This window comes from Streptopelia decaocto, assembly GCF_964273445.1.
Source record: "Streptopelia decaocto genome assembly, chromosome: 17".
Classification (NCBI taxonomy): domain Eukaryota; kingdom Metazoa; phylum Chordata; class Aves; order Columbiformes; family Columbidae; genus Streptopelia; species Streptopelia decaocto.
This window is the reverse complement of record NC_138672.1, coordinates 12,095,313-12,122,321: the sequence shown is the minus strand read 5'-3', so window position 1 is coordinate 12,122,321 and position 27,009 is coordinate 12,095,313. Positions and strand designations below refer to the sequence as shown.

At 49.0% G+C, this 27,009-nt stretch overlaps 2 protein-coding genes across 6 annotated transcripts; both read right to left on the bottom strand.

The window, feature by feature from the left end:
- Window positions 1-1,541: 1,541 nt before the first annotated feature.
- ZBTB34 (zinc finger and BTB domain containing 34) lies at window positions 1,542-17,264 on the bottom strand. Of its 5 annotated transcripts, none has more exons than XM_082067464.1 (3): window positions 10,996-11,089; window positions 6,640-6,761; window positions 1,542-5,871 (listed from the first exon to the last, which is right to left on the bottom strand). In XM_082067464.1, exon 3 carries the CDS (start codon window positions 5,847-5,849, stop codon window positions 4,350-4,352), a length of 1,500 nt encoding a protein of 499 aa, XP_081923590.1. In that variant the 5' UTR covers window positions 5,850-5,871; window positions 6,640-6,761; window positions 10,996-11,089; the 3' UTR covers window positions 1,542-4,349. The 5 variants fall into 5 exon arrangements, with proteins under 5 accessions (XP_081923590.1, XP_081923593.1, XP_081923591.1 ...); XM_082067467.1 differs by lacking the exon at window positions 6,640-6,761 and having other exon boundaries at window positions 1,542-4,529; window positions 4,812-5,871; window positions 10,996-11,087; XM_082067465.1 differs by lacking the exons at window positions 6,640-6,761; window positions 10,996-11,089 and adding an exon at window positions 17,146-17,264.
- ZBTB43 (zinc finger and BTB domain containing 43) lies at window positions 12,286-20,402 on the bottom strand. Its single transcript, XM_082067477.1, has 2 exons — window positions 20,276-20,402; window positions 12,286-18,375 (listed from the first exon to the last, which is right to left on the bottom strand). Exon 2 carries the CDS (start codon window positions 18,350-18,352, stop codon window positions 16,958-16,960), a length of 1,395 nt encoding a protein of 464 aa, XP_081923603.1. The 5' UTR covers window positions 18,353-18,375; window positions 20,276-20,402; the 3' UTR covers window positions 12,286-16,957.
- Between the last annotated feature and the right edge of the window lie 6,607 nt (window positions 20,403-27,009).

Below are 27,009 nucleotides of genomic sequence, written 5' to 3'. Positions count from 1 at the left end.
TTCAAATATAAAATTTAATAAATAACCCTGACCAGTCAAAAAGCACCATTCAAGGGTAAAATTCCCTTGGAAAATAGATTAGGTGTTGCATATTTGAGTCCCTTTCAATGGTTTCGTGTGAAACCTGTTTAGAAAATTGACAATAAAAGAATCACAGTAAACTAATACAAAAATTCAAATTATATATATATATATATTTCAAGGTAAAGCTCGTTCAATCTTTTTCCCAGCCCTTGATTTTATTCCTGCTGTTCTCCCCATAACTCAGCCCAAAGCCACGGAGAGGCTGCCCCGCTCCGCTCTGCAGGCGAGGGGAGCGGGGGCTGCCGGCAGCGCCAGCGGCGCCGGAGGACGGCGCCTCCTGCCCCACAGTGACTCGACAGTATCCTTCATGCTATTGAGAGGTTTCACACTACAGAAGCAGAGCCAATCTTGAGGCCTTGTTGACCAAAGTGAACTTATAATATACTGTATTTACAAAGCTATTTTCTAAATGTATTTACAAGTTTAAAAGAAATCGTATGGAAGATAACTGATTAAGAAAACTAAAAGAACTGTTCAAAACCACAAACATTAGCAAAGGTATAAAATCCTTTCTTTTCACAGTTTGTCATAATAGGTTAAACATCAAGGACACTGTCACTGTTTTCACATTTGTCTATAATTAAAAAGGTAGATTAAGAAGAGACTCAATTATGAACCAGCCTATATAATTTCATGATTTATTTTGCTGTCAAATACTTCACATATTTATCGACTTCTGCATTTATCGTGAATGAAATGTGTAACAGCTCTGTGCTAACTTAAAACCGTACAGACACACGACACCGTACAGTACTTCCATAATTTGCTTAAAAGAGCCCGGCATACTCTGTTGTGGTGGACTTGTGAAATGAACTTCAGTCAGATAATGCTTCATGTTTTGTGACGATGCTAATCCTGGCAAACCGTTATGTGACAAGGCACAATTTAGTTGCTGTTACCAGGCGTGAAGTTCGTTTCCCACCAGAGTCCCACGCTTACGCGGCCCCGGTGGCGCTCGGGTCAGCCCCGGCGGCGCTCGGGTCAGCCCCGGCGGCGCTCGGGTCAGCCCTGGCGGCGCTCGGGTCAGCCCCGGCGGCGCTCGGGTCAGCGGGCCCTGGCGGTGCTCGGGTCAGCCCTGGCGGCGCTCGGGTCAGCCCTGGCGGCGCTCGGGTCAGCCCTGGCGGCGCTCGGGTCAGCCCTGGCGGCGCTCGGGTCAGCGGGCCCTGGCGGCGCTCGGGTCAGCCCTGGCGGCGCTCGGGTCAGCGGGCCCTGGCGGCGCTCGGGTCAGCCCCGGCGGCGCTCGGGTCAGCCCCGGCGGCGCTCGGGTCAGCCCTGGCGGCGCTCGGGTCAGCCCCGGCGGCGCTCGGGTCAGCGGGCCCTGGCGGTGCTCGGGTCAGCCCTGGCGGCGCTCGGGTCAGCCCTGGCGGCGCTCGGGTCAGCGGGCCCTGGCGGCGCTCGGGTCAGCCCTGGCGGCGCTCGGGTCAGCGGGCCCTGGCGGCGCTCGGGTCAGCCCCGGCGGCGCTCGGGTCAGCGGGCCCTGGCGGCGCTCGGGTCAGCCCCGGCGGCGCTCGGGTCAGCCCCGGCGGCGCTCGGGTCAGCCCCGGCGGCGCTCGGGTCAGCGGGCCCTGGCGGTGCTCGGGTCAGCCCCGGCGGCGCTCGGGTCAGCGGGCCCTGGCGGTGCTCGGGTCAGCCCCGGCGGCGCTCGGGTCAGCGGCCCCGGGCGCTGCCGCACCGCGGTCCCGCGCTATGGCTTGGGGGTCACGGCGCCGCGGGCGGGGCGGCCGCGCGGCCAGGACGGCGCACGGGGTCGCTGCCCGCGACAGCCCCGACAACGTTCTGAACCTGAACCTGCACAAGTAAAGTGATGTGGGGTTTTGTTTGTTTTTGTCAGAGACAATTTTGGATAAGTCACTCTTTGGTAAACTCAAACCATTTAAATACATTTACAAATACAAAGAACTAGATTTAAATAATGTTAAGATTGTGACACGGACAAATTCAAGAAATATAAAATTAGAACCCATAACCTGCTATCCTCAACTCATACTTCCATGGGAAAAGTCACACCAAAGGCACCACAGCACAGGCCCAAGGTAATGGGTTAAAAATAACGGTACATTTCCTGGATTTTGCGTGTCTCAAACTTAATTCATCAAAGCACATTTTTTTTCTATTTAATGACTTAAACCAAACATTTAGGAAAAAAACCCAACAGTCTCAGAAACACCACCATGTGCTGTAGTGGGTAGACACACAGACCACCCTCCCCAGACACAGACACACACCTTCCCTTCCTGCAAACAGAAGTTCTGCTGTTGCTTCAAGGAGAAAAACAGCTCCCCCCGCCTGTCTGTTTAGGCGATCTGAGGACAAACAGGCGAGGGCCGCACCCACGGAACTGACGCTGCTCCGGGGGAGCGGTGCTGTTCTCCTGTCCATCTGTACGCAGGGAAGTTGACTCTTACTGCAGACCGCCACAAGGTGAAGAACTAGTGTATTTAGTAAAGCTACTGCACAAATACGCCCCAACTTCGTAGGAGCCAAAAAAAGCTTCACAAGATAGCAAAACCACCTTTTTGCTTCCCCGTAATTCAGGAATGACCTTTTATTGTCTAAATTCCAGGAGTTAAACAGCGTGCTCACAGACGTGTTCTCAGTATTTGCTAAACAGACGTAAGGCCCGGTTATCTGAAACGTGCATTGTAACGGAGCAGGTGATGAGTTCTGTTGACCGGGTAGTTTTACACAGCAGTGTGTGCCAGTTCGGGCCTCGAGGGCTCTCACGCTGTCGGGATTTGGGGATTTGTTGCATTTGTTTGGGATGGGCTTTTTTTCCTTTTTTTTTCCCTTTTTTTTTTTCTTTCTTCTTTTGCTTCTCTGTTACCATCGGGTTTCACATTTCATATATTATACTGACCTAAACTATGAACTTAGCACCATAGTGAAAAAAACATTTGGTGAAACAAAAAGATTTAGAGTATTTTTAAAGTTGTCGGTAGTTCCTTTATCCAGCAAACGACCACTGAAAGAGTCGGGAAGCCACAGCAACCCTGTGATACTCACACATGAAACAACAGACATATTGCTTGAAATTCCCATAGATTACTAGGTTTTTTTATACAAAAGAAGTACAAATTCCAAGTGCTGACGTGTCACCTGGAGCTTTATACAGGAAGTCAATGTGCACCTGAAAACGGCTCTCTGAGAAGAGACCTATTAAACACTGCCTGGAAATACTGTACTTGAACTCCAGCTCCCTCCGGTTTTAACCAACCATGAAGAGTGCTGAAGTTAAATTTAATTACCTGGTATGGTTCTACAGTACGAAATGAAGGTAGATTCGGAGGCCAGTAAAAACACATTTAAAACCACAATGCTACTTTTAAGTTTGCTAATATTTTTTTAAATATATATAGATATATCTATCTCTATATATATAAAAAGGTCAGCACCACAGGTTGTCCAGCTTGCGTTCTAGACAACTAACAAAACCCCTCAACAATTTAACCATAATTTAATAGATTTATGGCATTTGGTTTACATATGTTATAAAGCAAAGCTATTAAAACAAGGTAATTCACTTTGCTCACTTTTGCACACAAAGTAATAGTTTAATAAAATGAAAACCAAACATTCTTTTAAAACCAAAACCATCCTCCCAAAGTCCGAAGTCCTAAATCCTAAGGAGAGAGGACACCTAGCAGTTGAAAGAGTGGTACTCGGTATAAACTGTGACATACCTTTACATTACCTCAACCAGAATAGGAAAAGTGAAAGCATTTTTTATATATATAAAGCAAGTTTATATATATAAACAGACTAACTACCAAAAACAGTTAGTAAAAGCCAACTGATTTCATCGGGACACACGGAAGGAATCAAAGCCAGAACAGTCTGTCTCCCCAGTGCTGCGGAGCCACCACCAACAGCAGGAGCTGGGAAATGCAATAAGGGAGATGACAGACCCCTGGTGCACCAGCAGAGCTGCCACTCTAGTATCCTTCTCCACTGGAATTGTGTCTTGCCAGATCAACCAGCAGGAACACGTTAGCGGACTCTTCCTATCCTCTCCCCAGTACACTGTCTTTTGTATTTTGAGCATCTTCAAAAGTAAAGTAAAAAACCAAAACAAAACACCAACCCAGCCTCCTTCAAAAACAAAGAATACTTATGAGGCCTTCTCCAGAAACCATTTCAAACTGATTTCCAGAAGGTCAGGGAAATTAAAAGGCTGTTATACTTGTACTGAAGATTACTGAAAGAATAAAATATTCAAAAATACATTAGTAATGTGCTTATTTGTGTTGCACTTAGAATGTAATATTTTAATCAGATGTGTTAGACATTGCACGCATTTCCATACTAGAATCCATAGCTTCAGAAGCTGAAGCATCATTATCTACCTTGTGTTCCACAAATGCTTCTGTTCTGTCTGGAGACTCGACCCTGTTTCTTACTTCTGTTACCCCAGGGTGATTCTTTCGCAAGTGCTGGTTTAGTGTACCCTGGAAAGGAAAACATTTTCCACAGATCTCACAGCGAAAGGGCTTGTCATCTGTGTGCCCCCGAATATGATACTCGAGTTGGTCCTTGCGGGTGTACTTCTTCCCACAAAACTTGCACACGAAAGGAGTTATTCCCATGTGCAATCGCATGTGTCGATCAAGGCTCCCTTTCTGGTTGAAAGACTTTCCACAGTAAATACAAATCAGCCTCTCATTGTACGGATACCAGTGACCTCTCGTATTTCTCTCTCGTGGACTATTTTCATATCCCGGGTTACTCACCATGGATTCACTGTCAGCCCCTTGCACCAAGCCCTGAACATCAGAGTGCAAGTGACCCGTGGATACCCGTTTTTGGCGTGCGCGACCCCCTCTGAAGCAGCTCAGCATTGACCTCGAAGGACTCGTATTGCTCAGGCTCCCGAAGGCTTCAGACACACCTGTAGCCTGTGATGAGGCATGAGTAAACGAATAAACATGTTGTAAGACAGACCCATAGGAACCGACATTTACTGCCACCACCTGCTCTCCATCCACCATTTCTGTGTGGTATCCATCGTCGCCAAGGGAAGAGCTGTCAGAGCAGCTTGGCCTGTCGGACTTCTCCATTTTAACCTTCACCTCTGCAATCTGACTTTCCCTTACTATCAGGTCTCCTTGCTCATGATCACCTTCAATCTGAATCTCATATTCAGAGATACTCCCACTGCTTCCTCGATCTGAATGCCCTTCTTCTTGCAGACGGCTACGCAGAGTTTTGCCTGGCGTAGTTTCCATCCTAAGATCGCTGCCAGCTGCTGACTGTCGCACCTGAGAGCAATAGGGGGGAGATATCTCAATAGGATTGGCAAAGTAGCTGCTGTCTTTAACTCCATTGCGATTTTCTGAGTTTTCTTCAGCACCAACAGTGACAGAGTCAACGTCACCAACACTGATCTTTGAATGAATACTCTCCAGTATCTGAGTGCATTTATCAATGACGCACTGCATCTGTAGGAAGCTCGCTGCAGTTAGAAAACTAACAACATCCTTCAGCTGTAAGGACATCCTTCCAGTGTAACAAAAAGAAAGCAACTGTTCAAAAACATTGGGATTTTTAATAACTGATATTGATAAGCCACTCATGGTGCTTAATGCTGAATGGTCACGGAAATATGGAGAACTGGCAGCTAAGACAGCTTTATGGGCTCGAAATGGCTGACCCTGAATGTGCACAATTATGTCACACAGCTTTCCTTGCAAACGGAGTTCATTTAACTGGCTCAGAACAGTGTTGCTGTACTCGGGCACATCAAACTGAATGAAACTGCTGCTGTCCATTTCTACTGATGTAAAGAGTAATCTGAAAGAAAAACAAGAAGATTTACAACTGAGAATGAATACAGAGTTTTCCATTTCAAAAATAAACGCTTGCACATATTGAAGTTAAATCACCACACCGATCTGTTTCAGGTGTGTTACAATAAAACAGTTGATATAAATACTTGATATAATACCAAAAGTAGAGTCTTAATCTACCCATTTCAAGGAATTCCTAGTGAAAGGAAACATTGAAGCGTGGTCTCGATTCCAATCTATTCAGCCAGCGTGCCAGAGGTTCGCAGACAATAATGGATTTGAGTCAACATGCGAGGCAGCATTTGAAGGAAGCCGCTTCAGCCACCCATGGACTTTCAATTTTTTTAACTCTCCTTTTGTGATCTTAGTTATTATTTTTCTTAATAAACCACGATGTGAATTTTGATGCTCATCTGACACGGCAGTGATTTCCTGGCTAGAATGATTTGACATTTACATTCTGACCTAACTCACAAGCCATGGATTCTCAAACTTGCCTGAACCACCGGGAAAGGATGTTCCAAGGCACTTTGGAGAAAAGTGTACATTTCAAAACGAGATCTAAAGAAAAGCACTTTACCGATTTTTCACAGAGTATTATCACCAAAAGCACACGGGTACTTGTGCCCTCGAGAGTGTCTGTCTGCACCAGACACCCCCTCACATTTCCAAGACCAGGCCCCTAATCAAGTGCCCAAGAACCTTCAGACTTTTATTGCTGTTCTTGTTCTTATAAATGCAGAAGTCTAAGCACATAATAATGCCACCATACCTGCTCTTCCAATTGAACAAATAGATCCCAACATCATCCACTGACTTCTGATGCAGGAAGCGTGTCCAATGTATCACAACATACTAGTGGGTTTTTTTTCTATTTATGTCTTATGTTACATGCTGTAATGGGACACATGAACAATTTAAATCAAATTATGAAAATTCAGGCAGTCTAAAACCAAAAATCAATAGGTAGGAATATGATAAAAAGCCTGTGAGGAAGAACTGAAACTGTATCAGCTGGCTGTCGCTTAAAGCTAACATTCATAATCTTCACAAACGGAACTTCTTTTTAGCAGAGAAACACGGCAATCAGCGTCCTGACTTGACCAACATTATGTCTGATAATTTGTTTGATGCAACATTTGATTTCTGACCTATGTCTGACTTGTATCAGCTCACAAGCTCCAAATGATTTTGTGGCTTTATTCACTGAATAGAAGAACTGTCTTGCCACAGCTGTCTTTACAGATGGCTGTGATCGTGTCACTCCTGTTAATCACCTTTCAGTCCTTATTTCCCTCATCCGATATAAGAGCATATGAAACATCTTTTCCCCTGTTTTTACATGACAACTGCAGAAAGTCCAACAACGATGTTAGCTGCTCTCATTGGTAGGAGTAATGCATTTTGTCTTGCTTCAGCTTCCACCCGGCTGTGGGCCCGTGCAATGGTAGGTTAAGGTCCTGTACATTTTAAGTCCACTGCTGGGCAAGTGGGCTATGAATAGGTCATCTCTTGACCTTCCTGCCCAAGCAGGTCAAGGTGTTTAAGGTTTTCATAGACCTTGTGTATGCAAGAACTTGGCTGCAAGCTTTCTAGTTTTAAAGCAGAGGCCAGACCTGGAGGCTAAGTTCAGTAAGTCTTAGCAGCCAGCGCTCTGTGTTGAGCCTCCTGTCCATTTCTGTAGGAGATGATCCACACTCAACGGAATCACAGAAACTCTCTTTGTGTCTGCATTACATTTGTGTGTCAGGGCCTCCTACAGCAGACGCAGACCATGGTACAAATTGACTAGTAGTGGATTGCTGCCCCACGTCTTCAAACAAAAGTGTTCATTGAAGTAACCTGCGAACATGACTGTGATACACATTCAACGTTTCTCCTTAGATTTCAAAACAAACTTGCTTTAAAAGTTATGTTCCATGAAGGTCCTTATTTCACTTAAAAAACCCCAAGAATAGACAGTGACAAAACATATTTGGTATTTAATTTTACTGACATCATACAGTAGCAGCAGGGAAGCATCATATAACTACGACACGACACTGTGTCTGCCAGCGGCGTATTAGTTTCTGCTGCTAAGTCTGCACCTGTTTAATTTCATTCGCTCACTGATGCATGATTCGCCGTTCTCATAAACCAGTGAATGATACACACTATGCCCATTTCAACTCACACAAAGGTGTGAGAAAAGATCCCTTGCCATTTTGCAGCATGAAGGTTCATTTTGTTTGCAGCTTCTCCAATAGGATAAAATGCTCTTTATTTATGGCATCTTTTGCATCTGCAGTGATCTCAAAACCCTTCCCAGCTCAGTTCAACACATCATTCTGTTCGATGCGCCTCCACCGGCTAAATAAAACAGCCAGCACAAGCCGCGTGTACACATAAATACCTGCCCACACGTTTGTAAAGCTCAGTACTGTTTTGAACAGTCTACAGTACAGTTGATTCCTCACTCAAAAGCCATCCAAAAACCCCCTAAATGAGAACTAAGCTACCTTTCCAGTAGCCTAATAACACTAACGCAAAAGTTATGGAAAATCAACAAAAAATCTCAAAACAAACAAAATCTCAGAAACTCTCAGACAAAATCTCAAAAATCAATGGATATGGAAGCAATTAGCTCCTTTCTTAACAAAGCAGGATTTCAAATCTTCATTCCTCTAAACGTTAACCATCCACAAATCACTCTACAGAGGTGCGCTAAGTTTTTGGAAGTTTGAGTTAAGCTTAAAAAAGCGCCCATTGGAATCAAAGGAAACGTAGACAGGCCAAAACTTTAAACAGTGAATTATCTGTAGTAAAGCACACAGTAAAAGGTACATACGCCTTATTAACTAGAAAACAGCTTTGACAATGAGCATGCCCCACTTCTGCTTTACACTAAAATACAGAACCTGTTACAGCAGTGGAGACTACAGAACAATTTAAAACTTCATTACTTTACCTCAAAAAATGCAGGAACCCCCAGTTTCCTCAGAAACTGAAGCCAGTTAGTATAGGTTGAAATGAAGTTTCTAGAAAACGGAGCTCTTGGACACTTTCAGCAGTGAACATCAGAACACTACGGGGCAAGGCAGCGTGGTTACTCCTCTGCAGTCAGAGGCAGCGCTCAGAGCGCCGCACAGCGCGGGGCGGTCAGCCCGCCGGGGAGGCCGCAGCGCCGCACAGCAGCCGCGCCGTGCGCAGGGGCGCGCGATGCGTACAACACCCGCACCTTCTCTAGCAAGGGTTTTACTAATTCGGACTTTCGTTCAACGAAAATTGAAAAGGATTTATTTTTACTTCACCAAAATTCAAAACATACGAAAAGAAAACCACTTGAAGAAGTGGATGGCTTTAATATCAAAATGAAAAGCAATTGATTTATATGCATCTATGCACACACACACACGTATGCTAATATTGATAGCTACAAACCTATTCTCAGTGCTTAGTATGGTGCAGCAGGGAAATTACTGGAACTGCATATTTAGCGTTTAATAGAAAAACCCCAGCAGCTTCTTATTTGAGCAAATATCCAAAGAAAGCAGTTGAGAAACTGAAGCCAAACTGCCGCCCTCATCCCAGTTCTCGAACTGTCCTCACAACTGCCTGTTTGTACATAAGCAACTGAAGGGTAAAAATAAAATTACTATCAATGCATAAACAAAACTTCACCCAACAATTAGAAACCTCAATACAAATAATCTCTAACTATTGGCTCTAGAAGTCAAGTTCCTACAAAAGCAGCTACAGGTATTGATTTATTTCTGAATACAGAAAAAAACCAGTTACTGGAAGGCAAACTGCAGATAACCGAGATCAGCAGAGGTGTGCTGTCAGGTAAACAGAACAAAGGGGCACGTTTGTGATGCATACACAGATCAGCAAGATCTTATCGGTAATGAGCAGAAACGTTTATTTTGTGCACAGGTTTCATTATATACCCATTGTGTAATCTTAAATAGTTACTGTCCAAGTTTTCTGAGTATCTGACAACCTTGAGGTGTATGCGTCAATGAGCCACTCTCAGTGTGGACAAATCCCAATTGAAAGCATCACATCTGCAATACATACACTCAGAAATTTAAGAAGTGGGGAGGGACAGAGGAGGAGAGAGCTTTTGTACCTCCTGCTATTACAATAATAAATTATTTGCTACTAAGATGACACTTGGTCAGCGTTATGCATTTTAATCTATCTACTTTTTCTTTTTTGTGAACCTTAGTCATTCTTTATCAAACCATAAGTTTTTAGCTCCAACGTTTCTTTTAAGCAATGAAGCAGCTATATTCTCCAGCCATAAGCACCATTTCTGCGGCAGTTAGACAGAGCTCTGAAGAACGCGCACTCGTGTTTTCCCCGAGCGCTCCTCCTGTCAGAAAGGATCCCGCAGCTCTCCGGAGCGGGCAGCGCGGCGCAGGCACGTCCTGCTTCCAGCCGGGAATTCATGGCATGGAACAAGTGCAGCGCAGCTAATCGGGCGCCTCCCTCCTTCCCCGGCAGCCACGCTCTCCCGAATCAGCGCTTCCGAGCCTGTTCCAAATTCACCCTCAGCTTTGGTTTGTTCTAAAACAAATCCAGTTCTACGGGCTGTGCACACGCGCCGCGATTCTGAAGGGCCGGGGCCATCCCGGCGGCCGGGGCTCCACGCGAAGCTCCAGCGCCGCTCCCGGCACGGCCGCAGCGGCCGGTCCCGCCAGCCCGGCAGCACCGCAGCAGCCGGTCCGTGTCCCGGCCCCGCAGCCCGCCCGGCCCCGCTCGGTGCCCGCTGGGGGCCGAGCAGACCGAGCCCCGGCAGCTCCCGCCGCTGTCACCGCCCGCGGGGCGGCCCCGGGTCACAGCCCCGGCGATGCCGTGACAGCTCTGCGGGGCGAGGCCGGGAGCGAGGCAGCCCCGCAGCCGGGGCCGGCGGCAGCAGCGGAGGAGCCGCCTCCAGGCGGCCCGCGCCGCGGTTCGGTCCCGCGGCAGATCCGGGCCCGCGGCCGAGCCCTGCGCGGCGCCCGGGCCGCCCGCCCCGCCGCCCCCGCGGGGCCTGTCAGGGCGCCCAGACCCCCTCCCAGAGCACGGCCTCCGTCCCGCCCGGGAGCGCCGCGCCGGCCCCGGCCCGGCAGGCGCTGCAGCGCGCGGCCCGCCCGCCGCTCACCTGCAGCTGTCAGGGCGCCTCACATGGCGGGGCCCGGCCCGGCCCGGCCCGCTGCCACCGCCGCTTCCCGCCCGCTCCCACAGCTGCTCGCCCGCGGAACTGATTTCTCTGGCAGCGCTTCCGCTTCCGGGTGACGTGCCCCGGCAGCGGGCGGAGCAGCGGCAGCGCCGGGGCGCGGGGCCCGGGACGAGGACCCGCCCGGAACGAGGACCCGGCCCCGCGGCTGCGAGCCCGTGGGGCGGGAGTTTGAACCTTCCCGGAGCCGGTGCGCGCAGCTCCCGGAGCCGTCCCGGTGTTCAGCGCCGTCCCGCCCGTTCGGCAGCTGCCGGGGCCAAGGACGGCAAAAAACGGAGACAAACGGGCCGGGAGCCCGGCGGTGCCCGGGTCACCGGGCCTTGTGACAAGCAGCTGCTGCCGAGCGCGTTCCGCGGGGCCCCCGGGCCCGAGGATTCGCCGTTCGCTCCGGCGGGACAGCGGGAACCGCTGGGTCAGCGCATCCGGTTCCTCACAGCAGCGGCACGGGAACTCCGCACAGTATGAAGTTTCTTGCATACTTAGACAAGAAAAAAAACTACATGTTTTCTGTACATGGTTCAAATGTACCTGCGGGCTCTTCAGCCGAGCAGCCGCTGTCCCGCCCGCCGGCGCGCTGTGCACAGCCCGAACACCTGAGCAACAGCGCAACGACACCTCTTCCATAACTCTGGACTAACATGGGGACTAAATCAGGTTTTAGTTCAGTGTTTTCTTAGGCTAGGCTTAGTATGTTGTCAGTATTTCAAGAAGACACATTACTAGATACGCTTCTCCTTTATATATTTAATAAAGTTATATATCAACAACTTTTGGATTTGTACTTTTGAGCACTCATTGTTTTGGCAAAAGTGAAATATTAAATACTAGTACTAGGCATGCATTCCTTTCATTCAAGCTTAAGAAAACATTTACAAAGTTGACAGATAACATTTATTAAAACATGTTATACAAAAAAGGGACATGGGACTCTTCTATAAGAAGAAAATACTGAATAACAACATTAAATTAAAACCATGCTGTACAATTAGGACAGCAATATTTATCGACAAAACTATCCAACCTCTGCAATACAGGCATAACATCTCACAAAATATCAAGATATGCAAATTTACTATTATAAATGACTTGTTCAGAATAAAAACTTATCTTTCATTAAGGAAGATTCACTTGACTTGCATAAACAGTTACATTTCTGGAAGAAGTATGGAATTCAATGAATAATAAAAAAAGGAGCAGCAATCGACAGACACAGGCTTCAAGCAAAAATCAGAACTTACAATTTAATCACATTAAAAATATACCGTTTTGATTTCCAGCATCTTCCCCTAGGGCATGGACAGTTTACAGCTTATAGCTAAAGAAGCCTAGCTATCCAATGAAGCATTTAAATGACAAAAACCAGCTTTCCTTTGTTATGTTGAGAAAGGTTCTTATTCTGTTAAAGCAAAATACCCAATATACTGCTGTAGGCTCTCATAATCCAGAGACAGGTCACCCTTCTGGCACCAGCGCAGAAGCATTGAGATGACAAGACACGATGTGCCTCCTTTCAGGCTTGATAATAGAGGGATATCAAATATATTTTATAGAGAGAAACCCAATGCATCACCTTTGATCATCCGCCTGGGTTTTGGTACAGGACAAAGTTTCTCGACCCCAGAAACACCTCACATGAAAAAAACAAGCCAAGACCAAAAATTGTAGTGACAGTACCTTCTAGAGTCCACCTGCTCACCCACAGAACACCAGGTAACGTTTAAAAAAGCCAAACAAACCCACAACAGTGGTGTGTGAAACAGGAACATCCTCCCCCAAAAGGGTCACGTACACACCTGAGCAGAGATCTTAACCCTCCTAAATAGCTGAATTTTTCAAAGGGCAGTTACACAGATTGCATGGTAGTTAACACACCAGTTACAAAACGGAATGAAAAGAACCCAGTGTCCTCACCGCTGACAGGACAGAGGATGGCTGTTCTGAAAGCCTCCTGTGTGTACCACAGCCCTGGTTTTCAGAAGACATTCACTTTACTACAGCCAACAGTGATCAATATAAAAATGCACAAACGTTGCTAAGCCGTGGCATTTAGCGTGATGAAGCTTAAGGGACGATTAATGACATTTATCACATACATATGCATTCATATTCTATACATGGATTGCTCCCTCCTCCCCACAAACAAGGAATAACTTCCTGTATCTTGAACAAGACCACTCCTTCAGCAAAGATTAAGAGCTTCACAGCAGCTGCATCTGTGTATCTTGGTTTACTGTGTCCAACTGGATTGGCCATAAAGGGCAGAGCTTCAGCAGCAGGGGCTGCACGGTGACACGCGGCAAGAGGCTGCGGCTGCCCCGTGCCAGCGGCACCCAGGCTGACGGCAACAACCCACCCTGCCCGAACTTCACCGGCGCTGCTCCCAGCGCCTCCGCGTCACCACAGTTAACAGCGGCAGCTGCCAGCAAAGGTGCAGGGAGACACAGGAGATACTTCTGGGGAAGAAACACAGACGGAGAAACTGAAGAGCTGCTTGTGGGAAAACAAACGGGAAAGACACTGAGCACACGTACAGAGACACACCCCGTGCGTCACTCCCAAGGGGACTTTGGCCATGCCAGAGCAGGGACCCCTCCGAAGGGAGACCCGAGCTGAACAGGCGCACCCCTGGAGGGGCTGCGGCTCGGTGCCACCGCGAGCAGTGACACCCACCAGCGCCGAGCAGCAGAGGACACCCAGGTGGAACCAGGAGCGTCAGAGAAGCCGGCACGCCCAGCAGCCCAACCTCCGGTGGATCGGGCACCTCACAGAAAGAACCGGCACGAGCGAGCCCGGCTTGTGAAAACAAGGGAAACAGACTGCAAGGGCAGGGAGCAGAGGCGTCAGACTTCAGTTCAGCCTGAGGAAGGGGGAGGAAAGATGTTTCAATAATGGTTGAAGTACTTTTTTTGTTATATTTTTCCCACAATACCTGAATGAGTGATTAGAAGCTTGTCAAAGGGCAAGAAACCAAATTCAGGAAAAACACAAGTCAACAGTTTTGCCTGTGGTAAGCAAAAGTAAGGATTTCAGACACATATCTCAAGCTTCCCTTAAATCATCAATCCTCTCAACTACAGCTCATCACAATCATATCAGTATTTTCCCGCAATCGATTGTTTTCATGTAAATTAACATCAGAAAGCCAAGCACTACAAAATCAGTGGAGCAACATCTGTTGGACTTTCAAGACAATATCATAATGTGGTGTAAAACGGTAATAGGCAAATATTAAAAAGTTACTATTTGTGCTAAGTCATTAAAAAAGAACACGGTTCTATAATATGATCTACTGTACCTATTATAAAACCTTTAAAGTGTCTCTCGCAGTACATTGTATTTTAAAGCTTTATTTCAAAGTAATCTAACTGCAAATAAGAGTAATGTTTAACTTTGAAATGTCCCATAGAAAAGTCATTCCAAGCTGGTAAAGAAAGTTTTACTGGCAGCTCTGTAGGGTGGTCTGGGTTTAACAGAAATCAGTTTTTGCTCGAGCGTGGTTTTCAGCCTGGTGTTTCTGACCAGCCTTCTCCACGGTTACATGGGAAGAGGCACATTTAGCCTTTTTATGCTACACTGAAGTGACAATTTGAAAGGGGCTGAGAACTAATGTAATATACAAGATCATTTGTGGAATGAGTATGACGATACCTTCCCTCAAATGTGACGATGGTACTTGCAGAAATGACACCCTGTATGTAGTAAGGCCTTGGAGAATGGAAAAATAGGGCCACTGAGTGCAGGAACCCTTTCCTCTACGCTCATGTAAACAGGCAAGCATTATATATATATTTTTAAATATTAAAAAAGACAGTGTTAGCAGTGTGGAAACAAACCATAAAGGGAATATAATTTCTAAAGTTAAAAAACATACTTATAAAGTTTTATGGTGTGGGCTTTTTTTTTTTTTTTTATAATACAAAGTGCTTCTATACATTAAGCAGGTTACAGTGTTAGTGAGCAAATCCCTGTTTTGTTACCTTGATTACAAGGGTTATATATGGCCACCATGGTATATCATAGAGTTCAATTAAGTGCTAAGAATAGGAACTCTGTGGTGCTGACCATTCATGCCCATTGCCAGCAATGGGTTCATCATATTTGGGAATATCTGTTTTAACAAAATTCCATACGAAAAATATCTGAAGCATTAGAAGATTAAGAATTAAGAGCCTCTTAAAAAAAAAAAAAAATCAAAGTTTGTAAGCAGAATGCCAGAAAAGAAGTTACAGTAACTACAGCCCACTGAGCAGTAAACCCCCAGCTTATGCCAAACATTCATGTTCAGGATACAGTTCAGTTGCATCTTCAGACAGTTTGTAACTGGGAGTTCAAAAAAGCATCTAAATAGTAATTCTCTTTGTGTGGCTTTGCTTCACCATACAGGGTCATCTGTTTCAGTACGTTATCCTGCACATTGCAGTACCTAATACATAAACTGGGGCCAGACAGTCTTAAGCCTTTGATGCTGGTTGGGTTTTTCTCCCCGTGTTACCTGCACTGCATTTGGACCTCATCTCTTTCTGCTATATTCCATGCAGGCTCTGGAGGCTCTTTCCTTTTTATAATGTTGCGGTAAACTACAAAGAAGGGTTAGTTGCTTCTGCATAGGACCGCATTAAGCTTTCACCCAAAAAATCCCATTGCCACCTTTACAACCGATGCATCCCCTCTACCTGCAGAGCTGGCAGCATCTCTCAGAACTACCAACACCGCACCTGGCCCCAGGAACAAGAGCCCAGCGTGTGGATCCTCATCCTGACGGAGCTGGATTTTCCCCACCAGAAATCCAGACTCCGGCCGTAAGCGTGGTACCATGTTCTGCAGTACCATTAGCAGATCCAATGACTATACTTTCCACAAACAACTTCATTTGAAGAGGTAAACAGCTCTGGCTGCTTGTGATCACATGTAACCAGTCACAGTAGTTCAGTACCAAGAATCTGTATTATCGTTCTTACTACTCAAAGAGTAAAGAATTAAAAGTATAAATACCTATCAGTGACTAAATAATTTTCCTAAAACAGGTTTCTGAAACTAGACAGAAGTTCTCAAAGAAGTTTTTGTACCAATAAAAACTCATTTTGTGAATGCACAGAGTTTGGTACTTGCTACTGTAGTAAGCCACAAAAATCTAAACAGAAAACTACAGTTTAGCTCTCACGATGTAGCAATCAAATCAAGCCAAGCCAAGCCATACAGCATTAGACCCCAGCGGATCAAAGACAAATTATACTTGATACACAGTGAAGTTTATATAGTGCTCAACTATATTTAAGTGCTTTACAGACTCTAAATAGAAGTCGGCACAAAATTAAACAATGTTTGTTTTACTGAAGATGGATAGAAAATGGAAGACAGATAAAGGAAAGCTAAACCATCTTTAACACAGCCTTTCATTAACCAATACAAGCAGATGTAGGCTGTCCGCTGATGCATGTTAAGTATGTGGGCAGGTAGAACTCCAATTTTTTTTCATTAAAATGTGAATCATGTAACCTTGAGCATCCTAGTTCTCTTTTTCATTAAGTAGGTCTACTTGAATTCTTGCTTCATGTATTTGCAGGGTTTGGGTCAATTTAGAGCTGGGGTTTACTGTGAATTCAGGAGACTTAGAAAAACAACAGGGCTTCTAAATACTGCTGTGATTACAATCAATGTCACAAAAACCTTACAGACCTAATTTTGCAAGCACCTTTCAGATTAACCACTTGCACTTCACACATTGAACACCTGGAGTAATACTGTGGAAAGTAAAAGTTCGGTCTGCTTACACTAGCATAATCATTAAAACTTGATTCTTTGAGAATTTACAATAGCAAGTACCAGACATTATTTGCATAAGTAGTTTCTTTTGCTTACTCTACTAAACAAATATAGCACTAATGTCTTAGTTCATCTCAGTAGTAGTCTGCTCAGCTTTAGAAGCTTGATACGACTTGGTACAAGAGGTCACATGCCGATGAAAACTGTCCCGCCACATAAATCTTTTCCCACAGATGTTACACTCATACGGTTTTATGCCGGTGTGAATTTTCATATGGCCTACAAGATGGTGTTTCATTTTAAATTTCTTACCACAGACACCACAGCCATAAGGTCGAAGGCCAAGGTGCATACTCATATGCCGATCTCTCTGACTTTTGTGTGTGAAGCTTTTACCACACTGACAAGGATACAGCTTATCAGCATGTGAGAATCCAGTGAGGGATGTTTCTTCTTTGATTCCCGAGGCCATTTCAATGCCTTCACCATAGCCTGCTGCTATCATAAGATCCTGTCTGTGAGCACTTAAATTTCCATCTGCCCTTTCACCAGAAAATTCTTCCATAGAAGAGCCATAGAAGTCAACTTGTTCATCATAATTACTTTCATCTGCCTGTTCATCAAATTCTGCTTCCATCTTTTTGTCACCTATATGAAAGTCTTCAACACCTGAAGACTGGATTGAATGATCTGCCTGAATGGCATTCATGGATTCAGAAACTTGGTGTTCATCATACGGATTATCAACACCTTCACAGTCTTGTTCAAACCTTTCTGGTTTCACATGGATCCACCTCTTGTGAGACATGATGCTGGGTTTGCTGTACATTGGTCTGGTGTACTGATACTCCGCGCTGTCACTGGTTCCTTCTTCACCATCCTGACTTGTCATTCCAGTGCTGAGTCTATCATGTTCTGTTGAAGAATTACTGGGAAGGTACTCATGTTCTGTCAACTGACACGACAGTTCATCTTTAGAGATCTCCTCTTCGTTCTCACCATCCCTTATTTCCTGAGCTTTGTGGAATTCCGTCTGTCCTCCCGAGCCAAGTTCAAAGGTCTCAACAAGGCCGTTGTAACTGCTGCTGCTGGGGGACTGATGGTCACTGACATGGTTCATCTTCTGGCAGAGGACGGTTGGGTTCCCCTCTAGCACTTCCGTGCATTTATCCACTACATGCCACATCTGAAGAAAACTTGCTGCTGTCAAATAACTAACAATTTCTGGAGCAGGCATTACCAGCCGACCTGTATAGGTAGACAGAAGAATGTTTTCAAATACTCTGGGATTCATCACATCAGGCAGGACTATTCGTCTGCTGTTTTTTAGGAGAACCTGATCACAGAAGTAAGGTGAACTGGCTGCAAGAACAGCTTTATGAGCTCTGAAGAGATGGCCCTGCACGACAATGGACACATCACATAATTGTCCTTGCTGGCGCTGCTGGTTTAACTTCTGCAAAATGGTGCTAGAAAAATCTGGAAATTCCACTCGAAAAGAGCTTGACCCAGACTCCATTGCATTACAAATTTAATGTTGTGCTGCAAGGAAAAAAAAATAAAATCAGAATTTCTGCTTGTTAAAGTACTGATCTTCCAATTTCCTTCCACACTTTTGTCTTCAACAAATAACACTCAAGCAGACTCATAAGGAACTCAACCCCCCATTCTGTGGAACCTGTGCCACCGCTATACTTCTATGTCTCCTACCCCAACTCATTTCTCTCTTTTCTGAAGGTTGTACTGAGACCACAGATTGCTATACCAGCACATTTTGTTGTGTTTCTTCTATCCACGAGGACTCATCAGCTACAGCAGGAGCTACAGACACCACGTTACCCAGTTGAGATAGATGAAGCATTTCAAGCATGAGTTTAGGAGAACAAAACCAGTTATTTGACAAAATGATAGTAGAGTTCTGACTGCAGGATGTTGCAGAGCTTGTAACAGCGCAGGAAAGACTCTGTACTTCAACTGCCAATCATCGCACTGATCCCCAAACGAAGACTGGCTGTCCTCTTAACAAACACCCCAGTGAGAATGAGGCGTATGACTCCTAGCGATGTTTCCCTGTCATTTTATTAACGGAGAGGTGGAACAGCAACACTAGTGCAGCTGCAGAACTATAAACCAATCTTCTAGTTCTGAGTTTTTCCAGACATTATTATTTAAGAAAAACCTTACGGAATTTGAAATATTAATCGGGAAAGTGATACCTCTGCTGTACAGTATTTTTTTAATGTGCCTTTATATTTGTAACAATCCAACAATTATATGCAAGAAACTCAGCTAAGGTCAGAGTTTAATGTTTCTGTTCCCACATGATCCAGGTCTTATTCAAAAGTTACCAGACTTTTAAGCAGTAATATAATTCTTTAGAAGCTCTACTTAACTTTTTAAACTGAATTTGAAATAAATTTGTATGTTATTATCATTAGAAATAATGACAGAAATTTAAATGCAACTACGAAAGACCAACACTGGCTGAATAAGTCAAACCTTTGAAATTTTTAAATGTCATCCTTTCAGACTATTCTCAGATTTAAGACTGTTTTTCAATACTTGCCTACAAGAAGACAAGCCTTCGGGATCCGGGCAACTGACACGTAAAGCGGCGCCTACTGAGCTGATCTGCGCCCTGCCAGCCTGAGCACGGGCTCAGGACGCACCGAGCTGATCTGCGCCCTGCCAGCCTGAGCACGGGCTCAGGACGCACCGAGCTGATCTGCGCCCTGCCAGCCTGAGCACGGGCTCAGGACGCACCGAGCTGATCTGCGCCCTGCCAGCCTGAGCACGGGCTCAGGACGCACCGAGCTGATCTATGACCTGCCAGCCTGAGCACGGGCTCAGGACGCACCGAGCTGATCTATGACCTGCCAGCCTGAGCACGGGCTCAGGACGCACCGCGGGAGCAGCTCCGGGTGGGAGCACTTCTAGTGACCGTAAGTTCTCACGTAAACCAAAGCTATCAAAACGTAAGTAAAATATTTTCTATTAGTAAAGCCACATAAATCAAGAAAATTTTGTTTTTCCAATGGGGCTTCACTTCCTCCTTTTACAATCCGTTCCGTTTCCACATTTTCTTTACCCCAACACATAACAAAGTCTATTTTAATTAACACAAAGTGTCCCTGCTGCAACACCGAGTCAAACACACAAGGCACACGTTACTTGCTTAAAAATAAACCCCCCGTAAGAAGCGCCAGCAGGCGGGCCCCGCCGCTCCCGCACCGGGAGGTGCTGTTAATGCCTTCGCATCCGCCGGGCAGCACCGGCGGGGCCCGGCCTGGAACAGCGGGCCCGGCCAGGCCCCGGCACCGGCCCCCGCGGCCCAGCGGCTCCGCCCGGAGCGGGGCCAGGAGCGCCGGGGCCAGCACCGCCCCGCCCCGCCGGAGAGCACTCGGGGGGCGGGAGGGCCGCGCCCGGGCGGGCAGCACCTCACCTGCGCGCCTCGGGCTCTCTCGCATAGCGGGATCGACCGCGGGCCCGTGTCGGTGCGGCCGGCGCTGCCTCCGCGCCCCAGCCAGGCCGACGCCGGAAGTAGCCCCCCCTTCCTGTCGATAGCTTCCGCATCCTGGCCACGTGACGACCCAGGTCAGCCCATCTGCTTCCTGCCCGCGAGGAGGCGCGAGAGTTGGGGCCGCGAGGGGCAGCCCTGCCCCGCCCCGGCCCCGCCCGCCCCGGCCCGGCCCCGCCCCGCCCCGCCCCGCCCCGCCCCCTCCGCGGCCGCTGAGCCCCGCTCCAGCGCGCGGGCGCGACTCTCCCTGGGCAGCGGCGGCGCCCCCTGCTGGCACGGGCTGCGCACACCAGCGGCGCTCCGCGCGCCCCGCGTCCGGCCCGCCCGGCGGCAGAGCCCGGTGTTGTACAGACAGCGATCCAGGCAGAGCACCAGCCTCCCGGAGTGTGAGTGCTGCTGGGAAATCAGGGAGAAACTGAACATCCATCGAACCTCCTGGAGGAGAAATAAACGATAATACATTGTTACTATGGTGTCCCATCTCCAGCCGCTCTCTGAGGGCTGTGGGTGATTTGTTAACACCCACCTGCCTGCCCCACGGGAGCAGATCTGGAAGCAGAGGGCCCAGCAATGGGCATCTGGCCTGCCCTGCCAAACGCTACTGCTGCCAAAGAGCGAATTAGTTCAACAAAACCAAATCTAAACCAGCATTTGGCAGCCGCAGCTAAAGAGAGCGTGATCATTTTATCAAAATTTCTCGGTTGCTGAAAAATATTGTTACAAGAGACCACGATGTGCTCTGTAATGTCTCATGAACAACACGGGAAGCATTAACTCTGGCGAGCGTCAGATCTCTGCAAGTTGTTTGTGTTACAGGGAGCAGAAGCACGCCCCGCCGACCCGTCACGGGCTGGTCCCCTGCACCGGTTCCCCGCACCGTTCCCCGCACCGGTTCCCCGCACCGGTTCCCCGCACCGGTTCCCCGCACCGCTCACGGCGCAGCGCGGTCTGGGGGGGGGAGCGCAGGAGCGGAACAGCGCGTCGAGCGGAACAGCGACCCCCCCGCGCGGGTCCGCCCGGCAGCCGCTGTCTCCTCCGGAACAGCAGGTGGCGCCCGAGGCCGCGGCGCCGCCCGGGAACGGCCGCGCTGGTCGCGGTGCTGCCAATCCCGACCGCGCGGGGCTCTGCTCAGGGTACAACTTCTAGCAAACAGTATTTATTAAGAGTGTGTGTTTAAGAAAACGGGGGATAAGCTCTGGATTTTCAAATTAATCACAAAGACTTCAATTAGCCTCGAGTCACCAGTGAAATGCCGCGGTCTGCAGAAGGATCCCACACGGACAGTGCAACGGGTGCGGTGACAGTCACAGCTCTGTCCCACCCTGTCACAGCTCTGTCCCATCCTGTCACAGCTCTGTCCCACCCTGTCACAGCTCTGTCCCATCCCGTGTCACAGCTCTGTCCCATCCTGTCACAGCTCTGTCCCACCCTGTCACAGCTCTGTCCCACCCCGTCACAGCTCTGTCCCATCCCGTCACAGCTCTGTCCCATCCCGTGTCACAGCTCTGTCCCATCCCGTGTCACAGCTCTGTCCCACCCTGTCACAGCTCTGTCCCACCCTGTCACAGCTCTGTCCCATCCCGTGTCACAGCTCTGTCCCACCCTGTCACAGCTCTGTCCCATCCTGTCACAGCTCTGTCCCACCCCGTCACAGCTCTGTCCCATCCTGTCACAGCTCTGTCCCATCCCGTGTCACAGCTCTGTCCCATCCCGTGTCACAGCTCTGTCCCACCCTGTCACAGCTCTGTCCCACCCTGTCACAGCTCTGTCCCATCCCGTGTCACAGCTCTGTCCCACCCTGTCACAGCTCTGTCCCATCCCGTCACAGCTCTGTCCCAACCCGTCACAGCTCTGTCCCATCCTGTCACAGCTCTGTCCCATCCTGTCACAGCTCTGTCCCACCCCGTCACAGCTCTGTCCCATCCCGTCACAGCTCTGTCCCATCCTGTCACAGCTCTGTCCCATCCTGTCACAGCTCTGTCCCACCCCGTCACAGCTCTGTCCCATCCCGTGTCACAGCTCTGTCCCACCCCGTCACAGCTCTGTCCCACCCTGTCACAGCTCTGTCCCACCCCGTCACAGCTCTGTCCCACCCTGTCACAGCTCTGTCCCACCCTGTCACAGCTCTGTCCCACCCTGTCACAGCTCTGTCCCATCCCGTGTCACAGCTCTGTCCCATCCCGTCACAGCTCTGTCCCATCCCGTCACAGCTCTGTCCCATCCTGTCACAGCTCTGTCCCACCCTGTCACAGCTCTGTCCCATCCCGTGTCACAGCTCTGTCCCATCCTGTCACAGCTCTGTCCCATCCCGTGTCACAGCTCTGTCCCATCCTGTCACAGCTCTGTCCCATCCCGTGTCACAGCTCTGTCCCACCCCGTCACAGCTCTGTCCCACCCTGTCACAGCTCTGTCCCATCCCGTGTCACAGCTCTGTCCCATCCCGTGTCACAGCTCTGTCCCACCCTGTCACAGCTCTGTCCCATCCCGTGTCACAGCTCTGTCCCATCCCGTGTCACAGCTCTGTCCCACCCTGTCACAGCTCTGTCCCATCCCGTGTCACAGCTCTGTCCCATCCCGTGTCACAGCTCTGTCCCACCCTGTCACAGCTCTGTCCCACCCTGTCACAGCTCTGTCCCATCCCGTCACAGCTCTGTCCCACCCTGTCACAGCTCTGTCCCATCCCGTCACAGCTCTGTCCCACCCCGTCACAGCTCTGTCCCATCCCGTGTCACAGCTCTGTCCCATCCCGTCACAGCTCTGTCCCACCCTGTCACAGCTCTGTCCCATCCCGTGTCACAGCTCTGTCCCATCCCGTCACAGCTCTGTCCCACCCTGTCACAGCTCTGTCCCATCCCCTGTCACAGCTCTGTCCCACCCTGTCACAGCTCTGTCCCATCCTGTCACAGCTCTGTCCCACCCTGTCACAGCTCTGTCCCATCCCTTCACAGCTCTGTCCCATCCCGTGTCACAGCTCTGTCCCACCCTGTCACAGCTCTGTCCCATCCCGTGTCACAGCTCTGTCCCATCCCGTGTCACAGCTCTGTCCCATCCCGTCACAGCTCTGTCCCATCCCGTCACAGCTCTGTCCCACCCTGTCACAGCTCTGTCCCATCCTGTCACAGCTCTGTCCCACCCTGTCACAGCTCTGTCCCACCCCGTCACAGCTCTGTCCCATCCTGTCACAGCTCTGTCCCATCCCGTGTCACAGCTCTGTCCCATCCTGTCACAGCTCTGTCCCACCCTGTCACAGCTCTGTCCCATCCCGTCACAGCTCTGTCCCATCCCGTGTCACAGCTCTGTCCCACCCTGTCACAGCTCTGTCCCATCCCGTGTCACAGCTCTGTCCCACCCTGTCACAGCTCTGTCCCATCCCGTGTCACAGCTCTGTCCCACCCTGTCACAGCTCTGTCCCATCCCGTCACGCGCTGCCGGTGTCCGGCAGCCGCACTCGGAGGCCTCAGCCCGTGTCTCCTCACGTGTCACCCACAGTAAAGCCACAGAGATTTTCTTTGATTTTGCTTGAGCAGAAACCCCGCCGAACGCAGTGTGGCCCGGGAGAGCCGCTGCCCGCTGCGCCGCGGAGCGCTGCGGCGGAACCCGCCTCCCAGGCGCCGCGCCGAACAGAGCCCGCCTGCGCGTCCGCTTCCAAACGAACAGAGCACGGCCACGATTCTGAGTCCGTATCCTTCCTACATTAATAGGAACTTTAATACAAGCACGAGAAAAGGGAAACCTGATATTTAATACAACACAATTGTCTAGTTGTGCTTCGTAGTCATTATCAAACTACATTAACAAATTAAGCAACGTATGAGAATGATAAGTAGCAGGGCAAGACAGTTTCAAATGGGGAAGGACCTATTTTCAGATGAAATTTGTGAAGGAAACAACTATGTAACATTGCAGCTGCTGTGTAAGAATAAGCCCTAACGCGTCAAATCTCCGTGTTATCTGACACTATTGTAGAATGGGAGAAAATCTGGGCATTGGTGCAAGTTCCCAAAATATCGTGTGTGTACAAACGTATTATTTGCTCACAAAAGGGAATGTCACAATGATAACATAGATACACTTCACAATGCAACAGAAATTATACGTAAAATTTTACAGCACTAATCAAGAACAGGAAAGTATTGAGTTCCACGCCACCTTTAAATTTTAAGCAGACACACATTGCAAAATCCGTTGAGCAAACCTCAAATAATACATTATGAAGATACACGTTTCTTTCTGCTTCTCCCCAAGCAGGGGAGGCTGTGTGCTGAGCGACCAGCCCGCGCTGAGACGCCAGCAAGGATGCTCACGGAAAACAAACCAACCAAACAAAAACCCGTTTATGATTCAGCTACAGACTTGTCTTTATTGTACTTATAAAATATACATAGCCTTTTATTGAATTGCCTGCTGTCGAAATCTGCAAGAATTTTATTGCTTTTCACTGTCCTGGAGAGGAATAAAGCATCAGCCTCTGTGTAATTTCATAAGAAGCAAGGACAGTAAATCTAATTTTGCTGGATATGGGATTGATGATAAAAAAATCATGCAATGACCAAAATTTAGAAGTTTTGGAATACACAGTATCTGTGTGTTTCTCCTCATTTGTATGTTCCAAGCATTTTTTTATGGTTTTATCTGAACACATGTCACATCACAGTGCTCTGTATGAGCTATTTCAAGCGTTGTGTTTATAGATATTCCCCACATAAGCACATCAGCCTGTTCCGATATTAAATCAGGTTTAAGCCTGTGCACTTCACAGCAGCATCTCCTCCTTCCCTGTGAAACGGGACGGGGTTGGCCCCGCGGTACGGGGGGTGAAGGGCACCTGCTCATCTAACAAAACCCCTACCCGGCCCGTGTCCTCTGGCCGAGTGAGGGATCAGAGCACGGCGCCCGCACCGCCTGCAGCGGAGCCGCCATCCTCAGCTTCAAAACGGGGACATCATTTTAAAGCAAACGTGTAGCTCCTGAAGTTCTCAACGAGACGCACGGCGCGCTGGTGCTTCTGCGCGCGGCCCTGGGACCGGGGCGCCCGAGCCGCCCGGGTGCGCTGCGGCCAACGCGGCACCGCGCGGCGCGCCGGGGACGCGGGGTCCCCGTCCGCCTCCTCCGGCAGCGCGGGAAGGCACCTGCACCTCAACTGGAAACGGGGCTGCAAGCACCTTGAAATTCAGTTCTGAATCGTGGTTGTGGTTTTAGACGTTTTCTGAGGGGGAAAATCAAATTATTTGTCACGTATCTCAAAGTGCCTTATTCCAGGTATCCCCCTGGGTCTGCTTCTGCCTGAACTCCTTCTCTTGCGTTTTTTAAACTGCACAGGCTATGAGAAGATGCTTATCTGGGGCACCACGGCCAAAAAGAACGTTAAAAAAGCCATTTGGCGTCACACGCCATATCCTGGTATTATCGAGAAGCAGTTTGATGCCAAATGCCTGCAAGTAAATACGTATTTAGGAACAAACTGATACCAGGATCCTGCAAGAATAATTTGTTATCAGATGATGAGTCTTTAAATCTCTTAGATATTGGATACCTGAAAAAATTCAGTTCATTCTTTCTTGGGAAACAAACCTTATTTTAAGTGTTTTACTGTCTAAATTCTGTCATGAGGCCAGGAATGAGACATAGAACATTGTGTTAATACTGACGCCATCTCTTTTCTTTCAGCAACCTTGATGAAAAAGGAATTCCGAGAAACACAAATGAAACTTAAAATCAAGTCACTGGAGGAGAAAAACGCAACATTAACCTTCCCTTAGATGCCCAGCCCCGAAAATCACCCGTGTTCCAGGGGCTGAACCTCCGGCACGCACGGGCAGCGAGGGGCAGGAAGGGCCGTCCCGCTGCAATCCTGCAATCCCCCAGGCGAACGCGCGCTCGGCGACGCGCCGGCTCCCGCACCAACCACGGGGCCGCTCCCGCACCGACCACGGCGCCGCTCCCGCACCGACCGCGGGGCCGCTCCCGCACCGACCGCGGGGCCGCTCCCGCACCGACCGCGGGGCCGCTCCCGCACCGACCGCGGCGCCGCTCCCGCACCGACCGCGGCGCCGGCTCCCGCACCGACCGCGGCGCCGCTCCCGCACCGACCGCGGCGCCGCTCCCGCACCGACCGCGGCGCCGCTCCCGCACCGACCGCGGGGCCGCTGCCGCACCGACCGCGGGGCCGCTCCCGCACCGACCGCGGGGCCGCTGCCGCACCGACCGCGGGGCCGGCTCCCGCACCGACCGCGGCGCCGGCTCCCGCACCGACCGCGGCGCCGCTCCGCCGGGTGCTGCCGTCCCACGCCTCGCGGGCTGTGCGGGGGCCCTTCCGTTCTGCTGCCTCTAGAAAGCGAAACACTGCCTTTCACACCACTCTGTTTGGAGAGTGGTGCTGGTGTAATTTTAGCTTTCACACCACTCTGTTTGGTGCTGGTGTAATTTTTGCTTTCACACCACTCTGTTTGGAGAGTGGTGCTGGTGTAATTTTTGCTTCTGTGACTTTCACCTGCCCACACCTGCCCTGCTGTCGGGAAGTGGCCAGTCCGAGCAGCACAGACGCTGCTACTGGCACAACTTGGCTGATTAACACAATAGATCACTCTCGCTGTGCTGGAATCAATGACAGTGGTTAAAGGTCTGTCCAATTGCTGTTTTTCCAGTAATGAGTTTATAAC

What these genes read in the sequence shown, in the direction of transcription:
- ZBTB43 (XM_082067477.1), bottom strand. Translation starts at nt 18,352, where the DNA reads ATGGAGTCTGGGTCAAGCTCTTTTCGAGTGGAATTTCCAGATTTTTCT.
- ZBTB34 (XM_082067465.1), bottom strand. Translation starts at nt 5,849, where the DNA reads ATGGACAGCAGCAGTTTCATTCAGTTTGATGTGCCCGAGTACAGCAAC.